Below are 24074 nucleotides of genomic sequence, written 5' to 3'. Positions count from 1 at the left end.
ACAAGCCAAGTTCTGGGCGTTTAATGTATACTATGGGGGTGTTGTTGGTCCCAGAACCTCTCAGGGAACAGAGTCAGGAAATATATTTAGGTATATGCACATAGGAATATTTGAACAGAGAGACACTTTTACTTCTATATTCATCTATCTATCTATCTATCATCTATCTATCTATCTATCTATCTATCTAATCATCTATCTCCATAAATTCTCACTGATAGACAAAAACCATAGAATTTATCTCATGGTTCTAAACAAAAACCATAGAATTCATTCTAGCTTTCCCCCTTTTAAAATTAGTAACTCCTTTTTCCAGCAGTGAAGAACCTGGCTCCAATTCACATCAATATATTTATTTATTTGATTAGTCTACCTATATTTAACAACCTTCTGATTGTTTTTTAGACATATTGCTCATTCAGGAGCCTGTCATAAGTTCTTGCTGCTCTATCAGTCAAACCATTGGCCTTGAATGTAAATACCTCCCCATGTCTGTTAGTTCATATTCCTTCTTTCTGTCTCTATGAGCATATGTACATATGTGTTGGGTTGGCCAAAAAATCCTTTATTTTTTTTCCCATATGATGGCTGTAGTAGTGCTTAGTTGTCTTTTACTTCATCAGAAACAATTTTGTTAGATTGTATTTTGACAGCTGTCATATCAGCATGCATTTAAAAAACTTATTAAAATTGATTAATTTTGTGAAGCTATTATAATATTAAAGATGGAAGAAAAGACACAAAATTTGCTTTATTATTTCAAGAATGGTAAAAATGCAACTGAAATCCAAAAAAATATTTGTACTGTGTGTGGAGAAGTTGTAAGTGATTGAATGTGTCAAAAGTGGTTTTCGAAGTTTATTGATACTATTGATATTTTGGCCAAATAATTCTTTGCTGTGGGGCTGTCTTATGCATTTGAAGATGTTTAGTATCACTCTTAGCCTCTACCCACTAGAAACCAAGGGTGGGAGATAGCTGACACATTCAAAATATCCAAATAAATAAATTTACTGGTGAAAACAAAAAGGTGTCTTTTATTTTACAGAAAAAAATGTAATGGACTTTTTGGCCAACCTAATGTAAAACTGGCAATTTAATAGCAGGGAAATACTGTTTTACCCCATGGGCAAGGTATAATCATAAACTGATCAGAAATAAATTAAGTAGACTATATCTTCAATTAGTGAGCAAGTTAAATACTGTAGTAGTGATAGAAATACCTATTATTCATTGCTCTCAGGGTGAAATTACTCTTCAAATAACAACAATATTTAAAGATTGGTTAATTCTTCCTTATTAGGAACTGTCTTCTACATGATTACCTACAATACATTTTTGTAAATATTCTAAATTTAGAAGTGGGTTTTGAAACTTTTGAGAAAATGTGTATCAGGTTATTAATTTTTCACAAAGGCAATTTTCTTTTTTTTATAAAAATATCTGCAAGTGCAAGAGATTCACGTGATGTAAGGAAGATGAAATTCATATCAACTACCAATAACAAAGGTTTACAATGTGTTTGCATTGCAAATAGTATACAAATCACTAAGTCAAACTTTTACATTATCAGAGAACATTGTTTATATAGTTGCTGAAAAATGTATTGAAATGCTCAGGGTTCTAGACAACACATAGCATTGCCATATCATTGTCAAAATCTGAGGTATGGCTTCATAGGAGTTTGCTTGCAGGCTATGAGTTTACTATTTCCCTGTAATACAATTGTTTTTCAGTGGTTAAATTGCTCTATTTTGTGCTCTAGTATTTGCATTTGCATTACAGACAACAGGTGTGAAGGATGTTTTTTATTAATGAGGCATCTATGTTAATTTCTCCTTACTTTTGTGTATCATGATTATAAGAAAGTTGAAGCTCTGATATGGACACACCTTGACATATTTATGAGTTTTTCTTCTTTTGTGTTTACTTGTTAAGATTGTTTATGAAATTGATGATCAAAAGGGAAAAGACATCCTAAATACTGTAGGAGCACAACTAACTCCACAGGGGTGACTGATGGCTTGCCAATCAGTGACCCTCTCTTGCCAATAGAGCTCAGTCTCTGCTCCTCATCAGAGAGTTATCCTTCTCTTTCAGACAGACCAGCATTTAAAATATGTATATTTAATACCTGATGGGTCAGTTCATTATCTTTGACATGTTTGGATTGAACTTTTGAACAAATAGCAAGTGACCTCAAGTGTGTTTTGCTTTAGGACAAATTTAAGTCCCTCAGGATGTGTGGTTTATGCATGGGACCTGTCATTCACTCACTAGTGAAACAGCTTAGCTGATGGTCTTGAATTTGCAGGTCAGTGTGACCCAGTCGCTCCCTCCTGTTATTATAGTCACAGTAACATGGAAAAGTATGTATTTAGTGGCATTCTCAAAATTTAGCATTCTTGAAGTTATTCTGTCAATTTTTTGTTAAGACCAAATGTCCAACACTGTATTTTCTCTATTCTTACAATTCCAACAGTATATTTGAACAGGTGGATTACAGTTTCATTGAAACTGTTGATAAATTGTGATATTGACTTCTTGTTCTTGGTTAGGCTCATTCTTTCCTTCCTTCCTCCCTCCCTCCCTCCCTTCTTCACTCATCCTTTTCTTTATTTAATAGGCTCTTGATCTGAGGCCTGTGATTTTCCTGTTCCACAGAATCTTTATGTTTAGTCTCCTCCCTCATTCTTTCAGGGCAGTGTTTCTTTATGCTATAATCAATCTTTAGCATATATATTTTAATTTTAAAGAACCATGCATATTCTTTTACATTTTAATATCTGGTACTTAATTTGATTTCTATTTTCACGACCATATTTAACTGTAGCACTAATTATCTGTGTTATAATAATATAACAATAGTCAGAAAGACCTGAGCTAAAAGTGAGCTTAGAAGACTACTAGCTATGTTTGCACATATTTAAAACTAGGGGTTAACAGTACCTATTTTACCAGTTCATTGTACATAATGAAAAAAATAATGTATTACAAATAATGTATTCTAAACCAGTAAAGAAGGACAAATGTTAGAATAAATTCCAAGAGGCAGGAATCTTTAACTCTTTATGTTCATAAGCTCCTAATACAGTGCCTGGCACACAGTAAGTACTCAATAAATACATGTCAGCTGTTGCCTTGTTATGGTTCTTATACTGATATAACCCTCATCACAGTGCTTTGACAATTAAACCAAATGATGTGCATGTAAAGTACATAATAAAAGGTCTGACACAAAGTAGATGATTTAGTTAGAATTATATTTTTAGAGACATATCATTTTAGGCAAATGATGGGTGAGTGTTCTTGGGAAAACATCTTCAGAAAGACTAAAGGTCTTTTGTTTTGTTTTTTCTCAGGCATCCTGTTTTCCTTGGTGGTGATGCTGTACGTTATCTGGGTCCAGGCAGTGGCTGACATGGAAAGCTACAGAAACATGAAATTGAAAGACTGCTTGGATTTCACACCTTCTGTTCTGTATGGCTGGTCATTTTTTCTGGCCCCAGCAGGGATATTTTTTTCTTTGCTCTCTGGATTACTTTTTCTAGTTGTTGGAAGGCATATTCAGATACATCACTAATCAAACTATTTCCACATGTTTTCTTGAGATCATATTTTATTTTTATTTGTTTAGTGATCCTAGCATAGAATTAGTTGATGTAACTTTTCAGTTGCTATTTGAATCAATCATTTAACTTGTGATTTTTCTCTCATAAGAAGGTACTAGAATCTCTTTAGACACCAACATGTTTCCATGTATTTGAGTGCTATCAAGAACCTATTGTTTTTTAGGGAGAAGATAACATGACTTCCTCTCATTGTACTTGTTAGAGTTAACACAGGTTAAAAATATATACAGGTATAATAATAGCATAATACCATCAGCTGGGGCAAATCAAGGTTTGATTTGAAGCCTCCCTCTTGGCACTCACTTCTGTTTCTACTTAACAAAATAATCTTTGTAGAATAATTAAGAATGTAAAACAAATGTCAGAGAATTTACTTCATTTTCTCTCCATACACATACATATCCACACATATGACTCCTGTGAGTATCATTATTTAAAAATAGATAGCAGATGTTCTTGTAGCAGGAGCCACACAAACTCATCAGTTAAAATGGGCCACAACAAAACCCTTTCCACTTTCTTATCAACAGTAGTTTGACTACCTAATTTTTTCACTTAATTGTGCATGCCTACAGAACATTGAATTGTATTTAAACGTGGCAAATCTGTGCATCAAAATACATATAATGCAGATTGGATTTTGAGAACTTAAAGTGGGTTAATTACACATTTAATATAGTTGGAAATATATAAAAACTAAGAAACTTAGCTTACTATATAATTCTACTTGATATTTTAAAGTTCCCATTTAATATTATATTGATACTATGTTCAACTTATGAAAATTTATTGATGAAATGTGCTTTAATATGCACAAAATACTCCCATATGAGGGTGTTGATAACCTTGCTTTATTGAAATCTATGAAATAACAACTTTTCCAAGATTTTATGGATTATTGTTATTCTGATCATTTGATTCCCTTAATTATTGTTCCTTAATTTCTTCATCTCTACATCAGGAATTTAAACATTTACAAATTTCTATTTCCTTTTAATCTCTTTGAAAAAAAACTTTTGCTTTTTTGCAGGGGGTGGGGTTTGGGGTGGGGGTAGAATAATTCTGCATAGACATTTTAAGTATCAAAGATGTTTTCCTGGCACTAACTTTGATTGAAATCAAATCCATCTTTTTTCATTTTCGAAACCTCCACCGTGGGGGAATTGGTTGTTCATAATGAAACAGAGTCCAGCATGGTGGTGAGGTTTTACCAGAAGCAGCATTTCATTGCATAGCTGGGTTGATACAGGGGCAGGACTCAGAGACAGACTGAGTGGTACCTAGAATATACTGTGGAGTAGAGAGACTGTGGCTTCCTTCTAGCTGGCCCACAAGGACAGGTTGCCAGAGTCTTCACCACACAGCTTGTGTTTTCCGTTAGCCTCATTTCAATGGGAGGGATTTCTGGAGGAATAGCAAAGGTCTGAAGTATCTACAGAATCATGAGTGGCATTTTAGTGCTTAGGGACAGTTAGGACTTGCATGTAGTAGAGACAAAGAAACAAAATAAAAATACAACAAAGCTGTAACTGGTTTTTCAAGCCATTTCAATTATATCATAAACAATGTTGTGGTACTTTCATTTGTCTTTTTCTGTTTCATTTTTATATTGATTCATTTAGTTCTTTGCTTTTGGCTTAATGATTAGAAAAATAATTACAGGTTTTTCTCTGCATATTGACTGTAATATTAAATTGTGGCATGCCATTAAGTTCTCCAGATGATGTTAGATGTATTTGATTACTTCATGTCATCTGTAAATACAATTCTTTTTTTTTGCAGAACCTTGGAATGGAGCCTTTTTCTGGTGTATTATATGTCATTTAAATTTCACATACAAGCTGCTTTCAGTAAAATTTTGAATATTTATAAATTTCAGATGTTTACCCTCACTTTCTGATGTACTTATGCAGCTACCATATATTTACCATAAGGCAACAGTCTGAATATCTGATGTGCATGACACTTTTATACAGATCCACACTTTGGAAGTATTTTGTGGTTGCAATGCATCAGTTATATTAATGCTAATGCATTTCCTGATCTACCACCAGTAAGTGCAGAAGGGAGAAAAATGAGTTGCATTTGCTCTCATGAGTAAAATATACTTAAAAATAGCAGAGATATATAATATATTTTTGTAATGGTTTTATGTCTGATTTTGGATAGTATGTTTTCTTTTATTTCCCTATTGACTATGTTAATGAATTTTCAGGAGATTCCAAGGTGTTGAAATCTTGAGTGTGGGTTTTGCATCATAAACTTTTAATTTGACAAATATAGTATTTCTGTGATAATTCTAGAATTGAAATAAGAGGGAGTGAATCATGTCCCTGGACTTGGGTAAGAACTGTGATCTCTCCATGTGGCATTTGTTCAGTGGATTTCCTTTGGTTGGGTAGCAGGTAGCAAGCATGTGCTTTGGTACTGCCTGGGAAAACCACACAGAGAAGTGAAATGATGGTATTTAATTTAGGGGTTGGGTGTAGGACTTAAAAATATTATTATGTGTGCCCTTACTGGTCATTTAGTCACTTTTATGACTAACCTATGACATGTATTTGTTGAAAGTGAAGATTAAATCCACTTATAAGGGCATATGGTAGAGAAGGTGTCAATATTTGGTAATTATCACTTGTTATCAACACATGTGTATGTGCATGTGTTATAAGTTTGGATCGAAAGAGATAAAATGAATGATGAAAATGAATATATTTGAGATAAAAAGTCTTAAAAATCATCTTTTCTTGAAGAACAGTAATATAGCTGTATTTCCCTGAGTGCCATTTTAACTGTTTAACTCCACTGATGATGAGGTCTACTCAGTTCAACACAAAACTCAATTTATGTTTATGAAAGTAGCCAAATTAGGCTTATAAGAGACTTGGAACATCAGAAGAGTTAGGTAAAAATGGGATGTTAGTAAAAGTAAACTGGGCATATGTATGCAGGTAGCTAGCATTTCAGGGAAAGACCAATAGTGATGGGGTTATATGGCAAGATATAGGAGGACTGTCTGGGAAAAGTCCAGCCATGTTAATATAAAGAAAATAGTTTAGGTAACATCTATGCAACCTGGCAGCCAAGGAGAGTGGACTGGAATGCACATGTGTGAACAATGAAGGTTTCACTGTACTAGTCAGTGGGGGTGGTAAATGCCATTGAGTGAGCATGTGTACTGTGTGGCCATCACATTCAAAATTACTGAGTGAGTAGAGCAATGAATCTGTGTCGTATTTTGCATTAGGCTTGAACATCCTTCTGCAGAAACTATTGTGATGATTCAGAAGACTTTTGAGAATGATAAAATGAGCATAGGACAAATAAAAGTGTGGTACAAATGCTTCAAAGATGGTAGAGAATCTGTTGAAAATGATCTATGTTCTGGACAGTCTGCAACAAGCAGAACACTTGAGAATGGTGAACGTGTACAGACTGCAGTCAACAAAGATTGGTGACCCATCTGACTCAGCCCCCATACAGGCCAGATTTGACATCCTGTAATTTCTGGCTTTTCCCAAAACTGAAACCACCTTTGAAAGGGAGGAGATTTCAGACCATTGATGAGATTGAGGAAAATTGTCAAAATAGGGCAGCTGATGATGGTGATTCTAACAAAGAATTTTGCAGTGTTTTGAAAAGTGGAAAAGACAGTGGGAGAACTGTGTAAGGTCCCAAAGTTCCAACTTTGAAGGGATCTGAGTCATCATTGTTCTATGTACAATGTTTCTTGTATCTTGTATCTTCTACAATAAGTGTCTCTATTTTACATAGCACATGGATGGATACTTTCTGGACAGACTTCATATTAATGGGCAAGGAGATGCGTTCCCGAGTTCTGGGTTTTTTTTTCTTTTTCTTTTTTTGCTTTCACTGTTGCAACTTTTTAAATTTTAATTGTTGTTCAAGTATAGTTTTCTGTCTTTTATTCCTATCCCAGACCACACCCCCGAGCCCTCCCCACCTTCATCCCATTTCCACCCCCCTAGTTTTTCTCCATGTGTCCTTTATACTTGTTCCTGTAAACCCTTCCCTTTTCCCCCCAAATTCCCTCCCTTTTCCCATCTGGTCGCTGTCACCTGTTCTCTATTTCAGTGTCTTTGACTATATTTTGTTTGTTTGTTTTGTTGATTAGGTTCCTGTTATAGTTGAGATCATATGGTATTTGTCCTTCACTGTCTGGCTTATCTCACTTAGCATAATGCTTTCCAGGTCCATCAATGCTGTCCCAAAGGGTAGGAGCGCCTTCTTTCTTTCTGCTGCATAGAATTCCATTGTGTACATGTATCATAGTTTTTTCATTCATTCATTTACTGATGGGCACCTAGGTTGCTTCCAACACTTGGCTATTGCAAATTGTGCTGCTATGAACATTGAAGTGCATAGCTTCTTTTGGACTGGTGTTTCAGGGTTCTTAGGATATAATCCTGGCAGTGGAATTGCTGGGTCAAAAGGCAGATTCATTTTCAGTTTTCTGAGGAGGTTCTGTACTATTTTCCATAGTGGTTGTGCCAGTCTGCAATCCCACCACAGTGCTCTAGGGTCTCTTTTTCTCCACAACCTCTCCAACACTTGTTTGTTGCTTTGTTTATGGTGGCCATTCTGACTGGTGTGAAGTGGTGTCTCATTGTGGGTTTTTTTTTTGAAAGATTTTATTTATTTTTAGAGAGAGAAGGGATGGAGATAGATAGATAGATAGAGAGAGAGACAGAGAGAGACATACATCAATGTGCGGTTGCTGGGGGCCATGGCCTGCAACCCAGGCATATACCCTGGCTGGGAATTGAACCTGAGACACTTTGGTTTGCAGCCTGCGCTCAATCCACTGAGCTATGCCAGCCAGGTCATTGTGGTTTTAATTTGCATCTCTCTGATAGCTAGTAATACTAAGAATCTCTTCATGTGTCTCTGGAACCTCTGTATGTCTTCCTTGGAGAACTGTCTGTTCAAGTCCTTTGTCCATTTTTTAGTTGGGTTGCTTGTCTTCTTAGAGTGAAGTTGTGTAAGTTCTTTATATATTTTGGAGATTAAACCCTTGTCTGAGATATCATTCACAAACATGCTTTCGCATACAGTTGGTTCTCTTTATTTTAATACTGTTTTCTTTAGCCATGCAGCAGCTTTTTATTTTGATGAGATCCCATGTGTTTATTCTTTCCTTTATGCCCCTTGCTCTAGGACATATCAGTACAAATGTTGTTGTATGAAATATCTGAGATTTTCCTATCTATGATCCCCTCTAGGACTTTAATGGTGTCATGTTTTATACTTAAGTCTTTTATCCACCTTGAATTTATTTTTGTGTATGGTGTAAGTTGGTGCTCAAGTTTCATTTTTTTGCACATAGCTGTCCAGTTCTCTCAACACATCTTGTTGAAGAGGTTAGTTTTACTCCATTTTATGTTGCTGCCCCCTTTATCAAATATTAATTGACCATAGAGACTTGGGTTTACTTCTGGGCACTCTGTTCTGTTCCATTGGTCCATGTGCCTGTTTTTATGCCAGTACCAGGCTGTTTTGATTACAGTGGCCTTGTAATATAGCTTGGTATCAGATATTGTAATCCCTCCTACTTTGCTCTTCTTTCTCAAAATTGCACCAGCTATTTGGGGTTGTTTATCATTGTATATAAACTTTTGAAGTGTTTGTTCTATGTCTGTGAAATATGCCATTGGTACTTTAATAGGAATTGCATTGAATGTGTACATTGCTTTGGGTAGTATGGACATTTTGGTGATATTAATTCTTCCAATCCATGAACACGGTATATGTTTCCATTTGTTTGTGTCTTCCTTGATTTCTTTCTTCAGTGTTGTGTAGTTTTCTGCATACAGGTCTTTTACATCCTTGGTTAGGTTTATTCCTAGGTATTTTATATATATTTTTTGCTATTTCAAATGGGATTTTTTCTTGATTTCTGATTCTGCAGTTTCATTGTTGGTATACAAAAATGCCTTTGATTTCTGGATATTGACTTTGTATCCCACTGTTTTGCCAAATTCATTTATTAGGTCAAGCAGTTTTTTGTTGGAGTCTATAGGATTTCTATGTACACTATCATGGCATCTGCAAACAATGACAGTTTTGTTTCATCCTTTCTAATTTGGATGCCTTTTATTTCTTTTTCTTGTCTAATTGCTGTGGCTAAAACTTCCAATAATATATTGAATAGAAGTGGTGAAAGTGGACAGCCTTGTCTTGTTCCTGATCTTAGTGGAAAAGATTTTATTTTTTTCCATTTAGTATGATGTTGACTGTAGGTCTCTCATATATGGCTTTTATTATGTTGAGGAATGCTCTCTCTATTCCCACTTTGCTGAGTGTTTTTATCATAAATAGGCACTGCATCTTATCTGCATCTATTGATATGATCATGTGATTTTTGTGTTTGCTTTTGTTTATGTGATGTATTACATTTACTGATTTGCTAATATTGAACCATCCTTGCATCCCTGGGATGAATGCCCCTTGGTCATGGTGTATGATCTTTTTAATGTATTGTTGGATGTGGTTTGCCAATAGTTTGTTGAGGATTTTAGCAGCTATGTGCATCAGCAATATTGGTCTGAAGTTTTCTTTCTTTGTTGTGTCCTTATCTGGTTTTGCGATTAGGATGATGCTGGCTTCATAAAAAGGGTGTGAGAGTCTTTCATCATTTTGTAGTTTTTGGAATAGTCTGTGAAGGATAGGGGTTAGCTCTCCCTTAGATGCTTTGTAAATTCTCCTGTGAAACCATCTGGTCCAGGGCTTTTGTGTGTCAGGAGTTTTTTGATTACTGCTTCAATTTCTTTTGTTGTTATTGGTCTGTTCAGGCTTTCTGCTTCTTTTTCATTGAGTTTTGGAATACTGTATTTTTCTAGAAATTTGTCCATTTCACCTAGGTTTTCAAATTTCTTGGCATACAGTTCTTCACAGTAATTTCTTACAATCCTTTGTATTTCGGTCATGTCAGTTGTAATCTCTCCTCTTTCATTTCTGATTGTGTTTATTTGGATCCTCTTTTTTTCTTGATGAGCCTGATTAAAGGCTCATCAATTTTGTTTATCTTTTCAAAGAAGCAGCTCCTGGAATTGTGCTTTTAGTCTCTATGTCATTTAATTCTGCTCTGATCTAGGTTATTTCCTTCCTTGTACTTGCTTTGGGCTGTCTTTGTTGTTTTTCCTTGAGTTCTTGTAGGCATAGGGTTAGATATTTGTTTGGAATGTTGCTATCTTTTTTAGGTGGACCTGTATTGCTTTGAACTTTCCTCTCAGGACTGCCTTGGCTGTGTCCCATAAGTTTTGGGTTTTTGTGAGTTAATTTTCATTCATTTCCAGAGACTTTTTGGTTTCTTTCTTAATTTTATTCTTGACCCATTCATTGTTTAATAGTATGCTCTTCAGCCTCCATGAGTCTGAGTGTTTTGGGTTCTTTTCCTTGGGGTTGGTTTCTAGTTTCAGTCCCTTGTGGTTAGAGAAAATGCTTGGTATGCTTTCAGTTTTCTTGAATTTGTTGAGGCTTGTTTTGTGTCCCATTGTGTAGTCTATCTTTGAAAAGGTTCCACGTGAATTTTAAAAGAATGTGTATTTCTGCTTCTTTGGGATGAAGGGCTCTATATATATCAGTTTAGTTCATTTCATCTAGGGCATTGTCCAATTCCACAATACTTTTGTTGATACTTTGTATGGAAGATCTGTCCATTTTTCACAGTGGAGTATTGAAATCCCCTACTATATTGTGTTGCTGTCACTGTCTTTCTTGAAGTCCTCTAAGATTTTCTTTATGTATTTGGGTCCTCCTATGTTGGGTGCATATATATCTACAATGTTTATGTCTTCTTGGTGGAGTCTTCCCTTAAGTTTTATGTAGTGACCTTCTGGGTCTCTCTTTATGTCCCTTTTTTGGAAGTCTATTTTGTCTATGTGAGTGTTGCTACCCAGGCTTTTTTTTTTCCTGTCTGCTTGCTTGGAAAATTTGTTTCTAGCCCTTTGCTTTCAGTCTGTGTAGGTCTTTTGTCCTGGTGTAGGTCTCTTGTAGGCAGAATATGTGTGGGTCATGCTTTCTTATCTATTTAGCTATTCTATGTCTTTTAATTGGAGCATTCAATCCATTTATCTTTAAGGTTATTATTGATAGGTACTTATTCATTGCTATTTTTGTACCTGTGTTTCTCTCTCTCTCTCTCTCTCTCTCTCTCTCTCTCTCTTTTCCTTCCTTTCCTTAAAGCAGTCCCTTTAGCATCCCTTGTAGAGCTGATTTGGTGGGGGTGTGTTCTTTTATACTTCTTTTGTCTGGGAAACTCCTTATTTGTTCTTTAATCTTGATTGAGATTCTTGCTGGATAAAGTAGCCTTGGTTGCAGGCCTCTGGTTCACATTACTTGAAATATTTCTTGCCATTCTCTTCTGCCTTAAGGAGTTTCCATTGAGAAGTCAGTTGCTAACCTTATTGGGGCACCCTTGTATGTTACTTCCTGTTTTTCCTTTGCTGCCTTTATGATTCTCTCTTTGTCTTGAAATTTTGCCATTTTAATTATGGTGTGTCGTGAGGTGGGCCTCTTTGGGTTCCTCTTGATTGGGACTCTCTGTGTTTCTGGGATTTGCATGACTTTTTCTCTCATCAAATTAGGGAAGTTTTCCATCATTACTTTTTCAAATTGGTTTTCTATCCCTTGCTGTTTTTTCTTCTCCTTCTGGTATCCCTATTATATGAATATTATTACATTTCATATTGTCTTGCATTTCTCTTAATCCCTCTTCATTCTTTCTGAGCCTCTTTTCCTTTTCTTGCTCTTTCTGGGTGTTTTTTTCTACTTTGTCCTCCAGCTCACTGATCTGATAATCTGCTTCATTGATCCTGCTTTTGATCCTTCTACTGTGTTCTTCAATTCAGAAATTGTATTCTTCATTTCTTCTTGGCCCTTGTTGATAGTTTCTATTTCCTTTTTCATGTTGATAATAGTTTGCAGTGAGCTAATTGTAGTTTCCCTGTAGTTTCTGGTAATTCATTGTGAGCTCATTGAACTTCCTGATAACCATTGGTTTGAACTTAATATCTGATAGTCATGTTTCCTCTATTTCATTTAGCATTCTTTCTGAGGCTTCCTCCTTTCCTTTCATTTGGGGATTTTTCTTTCTCTTCCCATTATTTGTGAGACTCTTCTTGTTAGCCTCAGCTTCTTAAATTGTTCTTTTCTGATTCCCTGGGTTTATGGTTTGAACTTCTGTGTTAGAATACATGTGAGATTCATTGGTGCAGTCTCCTTGATTCCCAGAGCTCACTGGTCTTGGGCTGTCATGTATGCTGCCTCTGTGTTTTTCTTTGGGTTTTGATTGTTGTTGGGTCTTTCTTTAGTGGGTCCTTCCCACCAGGTAGTTAACTGAAGGTCACTCTGTCTACCACCTCTTGTATTTTGCTGTGCTGGTGAGGGTAGGTTGTGTTGAAGCTGGTTTTTCTGTGTGTACAAAGTCTTGAGGATTCACTCTTGCTCTTGTTCAGTTGTTTGTACTGGGTAGTTTCTCCACTATTTAGTAGTATTTCCAGATAGGTCCTGGATTGAGGTTTATGTGGCTTCCATTCCCTCCTTCACCTTCTTTTGTTGTTATCTGTTGGTTGTTCCTTTGTTGTTGGTTTCGTCTTCCAGTGGGTATCCTGGTGTTCACCACTTTTACCTACTCTTTTTTGTGATCATTTGGAGGTGGGAGGCAAAACAGTTTAAGACAACAAGAGAGTATTCTATGATATTTACAGTAGTAGCTGGTAGAGAAGAAATAGGAGACCCTTTGGCTATGTAGAGTGTTAACCGTGATCTTCCACCAAAGTAGCCACTTTTTAGAAAGGGTGGAAAAAAGATAAAACTTGTTAGGGAGGGAAGGATTGTGAGTTGGATCTAGAAAGCAGTGAGGTTGTGAGAGGTCAGATTCTGAGGTAAGGTGAGAATAAAGGATAATAAATAAGTGTAGTGTGTGAGAGAATGGAGTTAACCACTACAGTAATAGAGTTCAGGAAACTGTGAAGTGGGCTAAGATCTGGGGGGGGGGGTATTGTGAAGTATTTACAATTGTTTGGAACAGCTATTATTTACAATAGTATTAGAGTAACAATCCTATGATAGAATCTATGTGATCTGGACAACAAGAATAGGGAGTATAAGGACATTGAGTAGTGTGCTAATGGAATACAAGTGAAGTGAAGGACAGTAAATTAGCAATACACCATGAAAGAGGGAACAGGGGAAACCTGTCAAATGATACAATATAACCAGCCAAGCAAAACAGATTATATAGAAAAAAGAGGAATACAAAATACTATTAAAATAAAAGATGAAGAATAATGAAAAAAACAATAATACAAATATGCAATAACTTGCAGCTTCTCTGTAATAACAAAGTGGAATTTATCTCACTGTCTCAGCTGTTGGGATGCCCCCTCTTTGGGTCCAACCCTGGGTCTTCCAGGTTTTTTTGTCTCACTTGTGGGTATTTAAAAAAACAAAAAGGCAGAAGAAGGAATGAAGAAGAGATAAAATTAAAAGAAAGGAAGAAGGAATAAAACAAGAAAGAAGAAAGAGAGGAAAAAGGAATTGAAAGATAAAAAAGTAATAAAAATAAAAAAAATAAAAAAAATTACTTAAAAACAAAGCCTCTTGTTGGTTTCAAACTGGCCAAACCGATTTTTCTGGTCTTGCTGACTGCAGCAGGCTGAGGGGCAATTGGTATGGTTTTTCTCCCTTCTGATCTGCACTGCGCACTCTTCCCACAGGTAGCCTGGTGCCTCTCCCCAGCGCCTTGGGTGTGAGTTCCAGGCCTTCCTCAGAGCACACTTTCCCTGGGGTTACTGCTGTGGGCTGGGGTGCGGGTGAGCGCTCTCAGCAAGGCTGCCTTGGTCCCATGGGTTCAGGTGTGCACCCTTCTCCGTGCTATGGGGTTGCGCAGGGCCTTCCAGGCAACCTTACGTGCAACCTTGGGATCCCTGCCTGGCTGGGTGTGGGGGAGGCTGGAGTGGCTGCTGCAGGAGAATTCCCCAAACAGTGTCTGTCTTTTCACTTTTTCTTTTTTGAGAAATTCCTCCTACTCGAGCCTGCCACTCTGTACAATGGCCTGGCCTCTCACACAGCCCAATTCTCCAGCCAGACCAGTGATTATTGGGGTCAGGGCCTGTCACTGTGGGACTCTCAACTCTCCCCAACTGGCATCCACAGACTATGTGGGTGCTCACAAGCCCTGTGTGTTTGCCACTGAGTTCTTACTCCCCTGTCTGGGACTTTAAGCAACCAGGTCTCTCCGGGTGCTATTCAAACCATGTTTGGCTGGGGAGGGAGCCGTTGACCTGGCTCTCTCCCATGGACTCTGTGGCAGACTGGTGGTGGGCGCGAACCTGGGGCTGCAGCTGCACTGGTCCCTGCACTAGTTCCTGGAACCTTACTGTCCTGAAGCGCTATCCTTACTATCTGGTTTTTCAGTGTCCACTACAATTTTTGGTATCTTATTTTCATATATGCTGGGATACTGTTGGCTGTTTGCTTTGTTCCTCCATAGATCTGCTAGGTTTTTCTCCTAAGTGTAGGAAGGAGTTGAATCTGCTCCCTCCTACCTCACCACCATCTTCCTCCTTCCCCGATTTGATTTTGGTGGGACTCCATCAGCAATTTGGGGGCTCACACAAAAGAAATAATAGAAATTAAATGTTTGTTGATTGTCTAAAGGAATTGAATATTTTGAGACATTTTCTTAGTAGTGATCAATGTGGGTAGAAAAATTCCAACAAAAACTTAGGAAGATAGTATATGAGATATGTTAAAAACCAAAGAGGGTGGGGAAGTATTACCACCACACATATTATAATAAGCATAAACTAAGCAAAGGACTATTTAACTAGGTTAGCAGGAAAAGAAAGAAAGAAAAGTATCCAGTTAGCATTCAGAGTTTCTGAACTAGCAAACCAAGGCAAATGCTAGCAGCTGTGTCTTCAGGAACATTTGAATCCTCCTGGAGTAGTAATTATTAGATAGAATAAGTCTAAAGTTACCATGGAGAAGTACTAAGTCCCACTTTACCTTTTAAAGGGTCATTTTTCTTACCAGTGGGTAGTTGATGTAAAACATTGAAGAGGCAATTGGTTGGTTGAACTTGTTTTCATAACATGTGAAGAATCACATGGTATGTCTAATAATTCTATTTTGCATATATGTATGAATATATTATAGTTTATAAGATATCTATAAATAAATTAGAATGATTTTGAGTTCATTAAGTAATGATTTTTCTGGTTCTCACACATGGTGAGGATAGTTTACATTGGCTTTATGAAATAAGCATGGCTGGAGTAATTGGAAACCTGCACTGATCCTGAATATTAGGTACATAATTTAGCATTGGGGGATGACTCACTGGAGTAAGTACACACAGAAAAAATTTTAATACTCTCATTCTTCTGGGAGTCCAGGAGTTATTCTGATATATTCACTGAAACTGTAGATGGTTCCTCCTTTATGTGGCAATTTCTTTTTTTTTTTTGTTTGTATTTCTTTCTCCATTCCTCCTAAAAAGAAAGTCACTGTTAGAAAATTCACCAATGCACCCTGGCTGGTGTAGCTCAGTGGATTGAGCATGGGCTGCGAACCAAAGCATCACAGGTTCGATTCCCAGTCAGGGCACATGCCTGGGTGGCAGGCCACAGCCCCCAGCAACTGCACATTGATGTCTCTCTCTCTCTCCCTGCCTCTCTCTTATTCCCTCCCTTTCCTCTTTAAAAATAAATAAATTAAATCTTTAAAAAAGATTCACCAATGCCTGCAAATAGCATTGATGTTGAAAACTATCTAAACAAACAGGTATTTAAACAATATAGCTTTTAAAAGACTTATATGGCCCTGACAAGTATGGTTCAGTTGGTTGGAGCATCATCCCATACACCTAAATGTTGCTGGTTTGATTTCAGTCAGGGCACATATCTAGGTTGCGTGTTCAATCCCTGGTCAGGGTACACATGCTGGACGCAACCTACTGAGGTTTCTTTCTCACGTTGATGTTTCTCTCTCTCTTTCTGTTTCATTCTGGCTCTCTTTCTCTTTCTCCCTTATCCTTCCTCTCAAATGAGAATAAAATTATCCTTTAAAATAATAAAAGTGTGATATGTAAAGAATTATGCTTACTGCCTTATATTTTGGTGTGGTTTATACAAAGACACTATAAGAAATATTGATATATCATCTTCACTTCCCCAAAACATACAAGAAAAATTTTCTCAAGAATTGTATGGGTATATGTAAATATTTGAAGAGATGTCAAACAGAGAGTTGAATTAACCTATGTGCATGTGTGTGTACACATATACCCAAATACCTATGTATGTTTGTATGTATGTATTATGTGGTATGTATACACATCTATATAAAAATTTGGATAAAGCTGTATATATGTATATATATAATTTGAATGGATACACATCTGAATATGCACACATAATTTTTACGTCTATAATGTGTATATGTATGTTATATAAGAAATGCCTGCATTTAAATTATATGTGTATATACACATATCCAAATTTCTCTCTGTCTCCAGTATACCTGAGCTTTAAGTTTTGCTGAAAAGTGGGGTATGCTTCATCCTTAGGATATTTCAGCCTCTCCCAGTGGTGAGTTAGATATAGGGGAGACTCAGTGACTGGTATCATGACCTGTGTCTTTTTTTTTATCCAGGGCATACATGGTGATGCATGTGGAATGGACTGGTCATGTCTTACCCTATGAATGCCCATAGGCAATGACCCTGTCTTCTAGCATCTTCTAGCAATAGATACCTAGACATTTGATAGTTGTTGATGCATATCTTTAGTAGTTATAAATTTTGTTTTATAAAATATTTCCTTTCTAAAGCAACATACCTTGATTTGTACATTCATTTAATTCCCCTGCAGAAGAGTAAGTCAAGTGGATTCTCCACGAACACCTTATTTATGTCACCTTAAGGAGGATCCTATGGTATGGTGGGAAAAGTGAGAAATCTGTGTATGAAGACCTACATTTCAATCCTGGATTTTAAACTTATAACTTGACAAATTATTCCACCTCACCTTGGCTCAATTTATTCATCTAAAATATTTAAAAGCTTATTCAACAACAGTAACTGTGTCACAGATGATGCTATAATATTTAGTAAATTGGATATTGGATAGTAAATATTTAATATTGGATATATTTTACTAAACAAGACAGATATGGTATTTTCATTCTCCAAGCTAGGATTAAAAGAAAGGATATAGACAACAAATAAGTAAACCAAAGATAATTGAATTTATAAATGGTGATAAATACTTTAAAGTAAAATACACGAGATATAATGACAGATAAAACAGTAACTGATGGATAGCCAGAGAAGTCTTGTAAGGAAAAAAAATCTGAATTGAAGGAGAAAATTTTGAGTATACTGACAAATAACAGACATGAACGGGCCATCAGGATGAAAAGTGGTAGTACAAACTTTTCATGGAGGGGCACTAGTGGGAGAGAAGGCCTGGAAGTAGAAAAGAGCTTGGCTTATTCTAGGAACAGGATGGAGGCTTGTGTGGCTAGGCACTAAAGGAAAGAGATTTGTGATGAATTTGGGGAAGTAAGAAAGGACCAATTATACTGAGCCCTTGACCCATTATAGTATATTTTGAAGGGAAAACTGAAAGAACTTGCTGGTAGATTGGGCACGGAATGATGAAGAGGGACAAATCAAGACTCACTCCAAAATTTTCTGGCTTAAACAAATGACTAGATGGAGGAAACTGGAATAAGACAGGAAAGGAACAGGCTTGGTAATAAAAAGAATCCATGTTCATTTTGGTGATGTAATGCTGGAGATGCCTATAAAGTGTCCAAGTTGTAATACTGGCACATAATTGGATATAAGTGTCAGGAGCTCTGAGGAGCAATTTGAGATGGAGACTCACACTTGGAAGTCACCAAATTGAAAGTCACTGGGAAGATGAGACCTTTCTGGAGGATGAAGAGAGAGTAATTCTCTCTGCACTGGAATACCCAACATTTAGAGGATGAGTAGAAGAATGAGCCAGAGAGAGGCCAAAAATAGGTATAGAAGGATTGATGGAAAAGATGATATGAAGAAGAGAGAATGTTTTGAGAAGAGACTGAGTTTTTATATTTACCACCTCTGCTGAGCTGATGACTAAGATAGGGATGGAAAGGTGCGATTTGGTTATGGAAGCTTGGAAGTTGTTCGTGACAACAACAACAGGAATCTTGGCATTGGGTGGGAACAGAAGTCAGCTTTGAATGGCTTGAGGAGTGAAGATTTTTGTGCAACTTCTAGAAGAAGATCATCTTTGAAGAAGAACAAAGAGTCATGCTTTTAGATAGAACAGATTGTGAATTCAGAGAAAGCATTTTTTAAGACCTGGGAAAATGAGAGCAAATTTATGTATTTTGAAAATGATTCTCGCCCTGGCTGGTGTAGCTCAGTGTATTGAGCATGGGCTGCGAACCAAAGTGTCGCAGGTTCGATTCCCAGTCAGGGCACATGCCTGGGTTGCAGGCCATGACCCCCAGCAACTGCACATTGATGTTTCTCTCTCTCTCTCTCTCCCTTCCTTCCCTCTCTAAAAATAAATAAATAAAATCTTCAAAAAAAAGAAAATGATTCTCTCCAGAGAATTTAAAGATGTGAAGATGGACCTGAATAGAGTGGAGTCATGGAGCATGCTAATGTATGCATGGAGGGACAATGGTGACTGCCTCATCTTAAAGGAGGTCACATATCTGAAAATATCCAGGATATAGAAAGCTCTCATTATGTTAAATTTGACAATAACAAAAAATATTCTATTGTATATTTACCATGGTTCCAACATTAGGTCTTGGGGTTACAGAAAGTTTGGCAATCACCCTGTATAGGTCAAATACATTGTTTGTCAGCCAAGCATGTAAATAAGACTCCAGGAAGTCAACACAGTTGAAAGATTGATCTGACAAAACTTTGAGTAGGAGCGGAAAATGACAACAGACTCAGTACATTAGGATGTCACTGAGTATCTAGAAGATCCCATCTTGCTAGTGAAGTTAAGTGCTCCCTGACTTGCCTCTCTAGATAAAAATTTGAGAAAGGGATTTCTTGCTTGTATCTGATGACTTTAATTTTATCTGTACCTAGTAAAATCCCAGTGATTGTCAAAAAAAACATCCACTGGTAAGATGGGGATACTCAGCTTCCTGTTTAAGGACAATCAAAAGACATACCAGGTACTGCACTAGAAACTTGAATCTGCATTTTTCACTATTTGTTTTTGGTTATCCATTTTTGATCTTGGAAAATACCTTAAGACAAAAGTAAAAGTATAGTATATGAAAGAGGAGTGATGAAATGATCAAAAAGTGGATTTTTAAAATTGGTTTCATTTAGATTCTGAGAAATTCTAGTATTTCTTTTTTTTTAAATATTTTTATTCATTTATTTATTTTTTAGAGAGGGAAGGGAGGGAGATCGAGAGAGAGAGAGAACCATCAATGTGCGGTTGCTGGGGGTTATGGCCTGCAACCTGGGAATGTACCCTGGCTGGGAATCGAACCTGGGACACTTTGGTTCCCAGCACACACTCAATCCACTGAGCTACGCCAGCCAGGAAATTCTGGTATTTCTTAATTCATTAGTAGTAAAATTAGAGGAGTTTATTTTTTAAAGGATTATAGAAGAAATATTGTCTTTACTACTGTTTCTATGTAATTAGCCTAAATGACTAGTAGCACTTTGAGTAAAATATCTTAAGTCCTTTGGAATAGAGGCTACATCTTATTCTTGTAGATAGTGTGGTTTTTTATCTATTGACAGCATTATCAATACATGTTTGACTTCTGATACCTTTACCTGTGCATGTGATTGTGCATAAACAGCAAGATGTTCAAAATTAATCTGGATGCTTCATAAGGTTGTTTGGATAATCATGAATGGAAAATCTCAAAACCTACAATTTTACTACCTTTCAAGCTTTCAGAAAAGTAGTTTCCAAGGCCTATTCATGGACACAATAGGGCATACAATAAAAGATATGAAAATCTGAGGCCCTGGCTGGCATAGCTCAGTGGATTGAGCACGGGCTGGGAACTAAAGTGTCCCAGGTTCAATTCCCAGCCAGGGTACATTCCTGGGTTGCAGGCCATAACCCCCAGCAACCACACATTGATGTTTCTCTCTCTCTCTCTCTCTCTTTCCCCCTCCCTTCCCTCCCTAAAAATGGATGAATAAAATCTTTAAAAAAAAAAAAGATATGAAAATCTTTTAATACTCCAAGTGTTTTCATCTTTTCAAAAAAAACACGTATTCATTAGACAATTCAGAATGTACAAATAGGCAGAAAGAAACACATTCCACCCATAATTCCACTAGAGTCAAGCAATATAAATTGTTCTAGTAGGTAACAGAAGAGAGTCATACTGAATAAAATTTTGTAAGTTTAATATTTTACCTAGTACTGTATAGCTTTGACAATTTTGTATTATTAAATATTTCAAAGATTATCTCCTGTCTTTCAATAGTAGCAAACAAGCACAGTTCAGAAGCATGCTGCCTGATCTATGTTTGCATATTCTACTCTAGAGAGTCTGCTTGTTTTAGGAGTTACTCTGGACATATTTTTAAATGGAAGAATAATAGAGACCATCCACTGTATTGTGAGTTAAATTACTGCAGATCATTGAAAATTATATTAGAAAAATAAAGAGTAGATGTGGAAGAAGGGATGGGGGGGTAAATGGTTGTGGAAAAATACAAAAATTTTTGAAAATCAAGACAAAATTAACAATGGAGGTAACTGACTCTTAGGCACTTCCTGTGTCAGTAGCTTTTCATACATTGTGTAGTGGTGCCATTCTCACTAGGGAGCTGAGGGAATGGAAACTGAGGGGGTATACAACTTTTCCAAAGCTATACAGCTAGGAAGCATTGGAGATTGATTTCTAAGTGTTTGAAAATTTGTGCTCTTTCTATAACACCAATTGGATTCTCCCTATCAGTGAAAGGAAAAACATTTTGAAGGTATTTGAGTAAAAACAGAAAGATATCTGGGTATGGTTACATGCTGGATTAGTTGCATGAAAGAAAAACAAATTGTAAAAAGTAAGCTACTTTTAAATCCTCTTTTGACTACTACTAACTTGGAGGGAGTCTTTGTGCTTCAAGCATAAATGGGATGGATGGTGAAGTATGTAAAGTCACTGTGACATGCTCAATGACCTCAGTGACCTAGAATCTGGTGTGTGGCAATAGAAATCAGAAGCCACTTTAATGGCTTTATGCCACTCTGGGGGCAAAACAGCAAGTCTGCTATTTTGAAAGCAGGTATTACCTGGCAGAAATGGCTTCCTGTTGTTCTTATTGGAAGCCATGGCTTACAGTATTAGTAAGAACATTTAGGTATGTGGTTTTAGAAAGATACTATGCTTTTAAGGCCTGTTTGTGTACCCTTGGGAGAGTTACTGAGCTTCTTCATTTTTTTTCCCAAATGATGCAATTGGACAGTGTCCAGCCCGTAGCTGGCTTTCAACAGAGTCAATAGAAACAGTAAATAGGGTGGCTGTGGTAGAGGTCTTCTAGTTAAGAGAGAGTGCTCTGAAGTGAGGGAAAGTGATAGCTTGCTTTAGAATCTGAGTTCCAATATTAGCAGCATGTTGAGCCATTACATAATTTCTTTATGCCTCAGCATCCTCATCCATTAAGAAAGGACAATAAAGTGTTCATGCAGGGTGTTTGGAAGAGTGCCTGTCACAGAGTAGGTGCTTAGTAAGTATTATGTACTATTGGTTGCTATTATTATTATTATTATTATTTTAGTTACCATGTTTCTATAATTTCTGATTCAGGATTTTTTATCTTTACAAGGATCAGTGGATACAATTTTTCCAGAACCATTTTCTTATTCCTATACTAATCTTAAGAGCATCTTATATCTCACTGTTTCTGCTTGTGTAAGATTTCCCAGGAGTGTGATGAGAGCCAGAAAACATAGGGGGAATTGGTGTAAATATTAATATTATGTCTGTTAGAGAAAACAGACCACTGAAGAATAGAAGTTATCTCAGAAATTATTTAGGTGGGTTTCCAATTGTGGTTGGTCAACCAAAAAATATTGAATTAGTGCCCTTTAAAATGGGAATACATTAAATATATATAAAATGGAAAACACAAAACTATAATGAGAAATGGCTCTCCTACACTGCAGTTTTCCTTGCCCCCTTGTTCTAAGGCTGCACATTGAAGCATATCGTTTTTACTGCCATAGGTAGCATGCTGCCAGACACTGCAAGGCTATTTAAAGCACAGGTTAGATTACTGAGCTGCAGTTTTAGATACACATGTTTCAGCTGGTATACAACTGATTTAAACATAAATCAACTTCATTTCTTTATTTTTTTAAAACAAATTTGAAGGCATTCTGTCTTACGCATTGTTCTTTTTTTAATTTTCTGAACAGTGTCTTGCTTAACACCACAGGGAAAACTCAGGTTGTTAGTCTGCTATACTGTATTGTCAGACATACTAGCTTGTTCTTCCTTCTATAATTGCTTACAAGCTTCTAAATGTGGAGAATAAAAAGTGCTAAATGGAGTGAAATGTTCTGTCAAGGGTGAATACTGCATTTGTCAATGACATCAGAAAATTTCCTAGCTTCAAGGCCCTCCAGTCTGAGCTTTTTTTCTGTTTTCCCCTTGTCTCCTTTTTTCAAACCAAAGTACACTGTGCATCATTGATCTTAGGAGATTGTTTTGTGAAAAGAACCCATTTCCCCATGCTTAAGAAGCCCAGATGAGGTTTAGAAGTATGGTTGAGTGTTGAGCATCAAAAGAGCAGATTTAAGCTTCACCTTCATTATCAGACAGTATTTATATTTCACGAGAATATTCATGAAAAACAAACAGGCAACTTCCAAAAAGATTTTCCTAACACATGCACTGGATTACAGTGACTTGTGGTTTTAGGATTAGAGAAGAGAAAATGTTTTGGAAGGTGACTTGGTAGGAGACATGGCTCTGTTCAGCTGTTTAAACAGAGAAGAAAAATCAAACTCCCACCTTACAGATAATCAAGCTTGTTCACCATGTCTCAGGTCATGTGTAATGGAGGTAGGATAAACTAATAGAATTGCCAGTGTGTACATGAGAGCACTGGGAAGGACACTGCTTCTTTATACTTATCGCCAATTTATGTCATAGTCTTTGGAAAGACACTACTTAATTTTTTTATCTGTATAATTAAAAGAATCACTTGGATAGCTTGGAAAACAAGGTATCCAGCTCATTTTTCAGGTTCTCACATGCTGTCTTTGCAAAAAGAAAAAAGCCATTAGAAAAACTGGTCCTGATTTTGATATCCTCTCTGGTTTTGGAGCAAGATATGTCAGTCAAGGTATCACAAATGATTGCCAAGGTAGGGGAATGTGGCTGACAACCCCTCTCTGAGTCTCCACA

The 24074-nt window shown here is 36.7% G+C and overlaps 1 protein-coding gene across 2 annotated transcripts in view; it reads left to right on the top strand.

Annotated features, from left to right (window-relative positions):
* Window positions 1–5909, top strand: part of TMEM182 (transmembrane protein 182) — a 61854-nt gene extending 55945 nt beyond the window's left edge. For both annotated transcript variants that reach the window (XM_036028343.1, XM_028517619.2), the window contains one exon: window positions 3363–5909. In XM_036028343.1, the coding sequence (XP_035884236.1) occupies window positions 3363–3583 (221 nt within the window). In that variant the 3' untranslated portion in view covers window positions 3584–5909. The remainder of the gene's footprint in view (window positions 1–3362) is intronic.
* The last annotated feature ends 18165 nt before the right edge of the window (window positions 5910–24074 follow it).

This window comes from Phyllostomus discolor, chromosome 6 (assembly GCF_004126475.2).
Source record: "Phyllostomus discolor isolate MPI-MPIP mPhyDis1 chromosome 6, mPhyDis1.pri.v3, whole genome shotgun sequence".
NCBI classification, from domain to species: Eukaryota; Metazoa; Chordata; class Mammalia; order Chiroptera; family Phyllostomidae; genus Phyllostomus; species Phyllostomus discolor.
The sequence above is the reverse complement of the archived record's forward strand: the minus strand, read 5'-3'. Positions and strand labels throughout refer to the sequence as shown.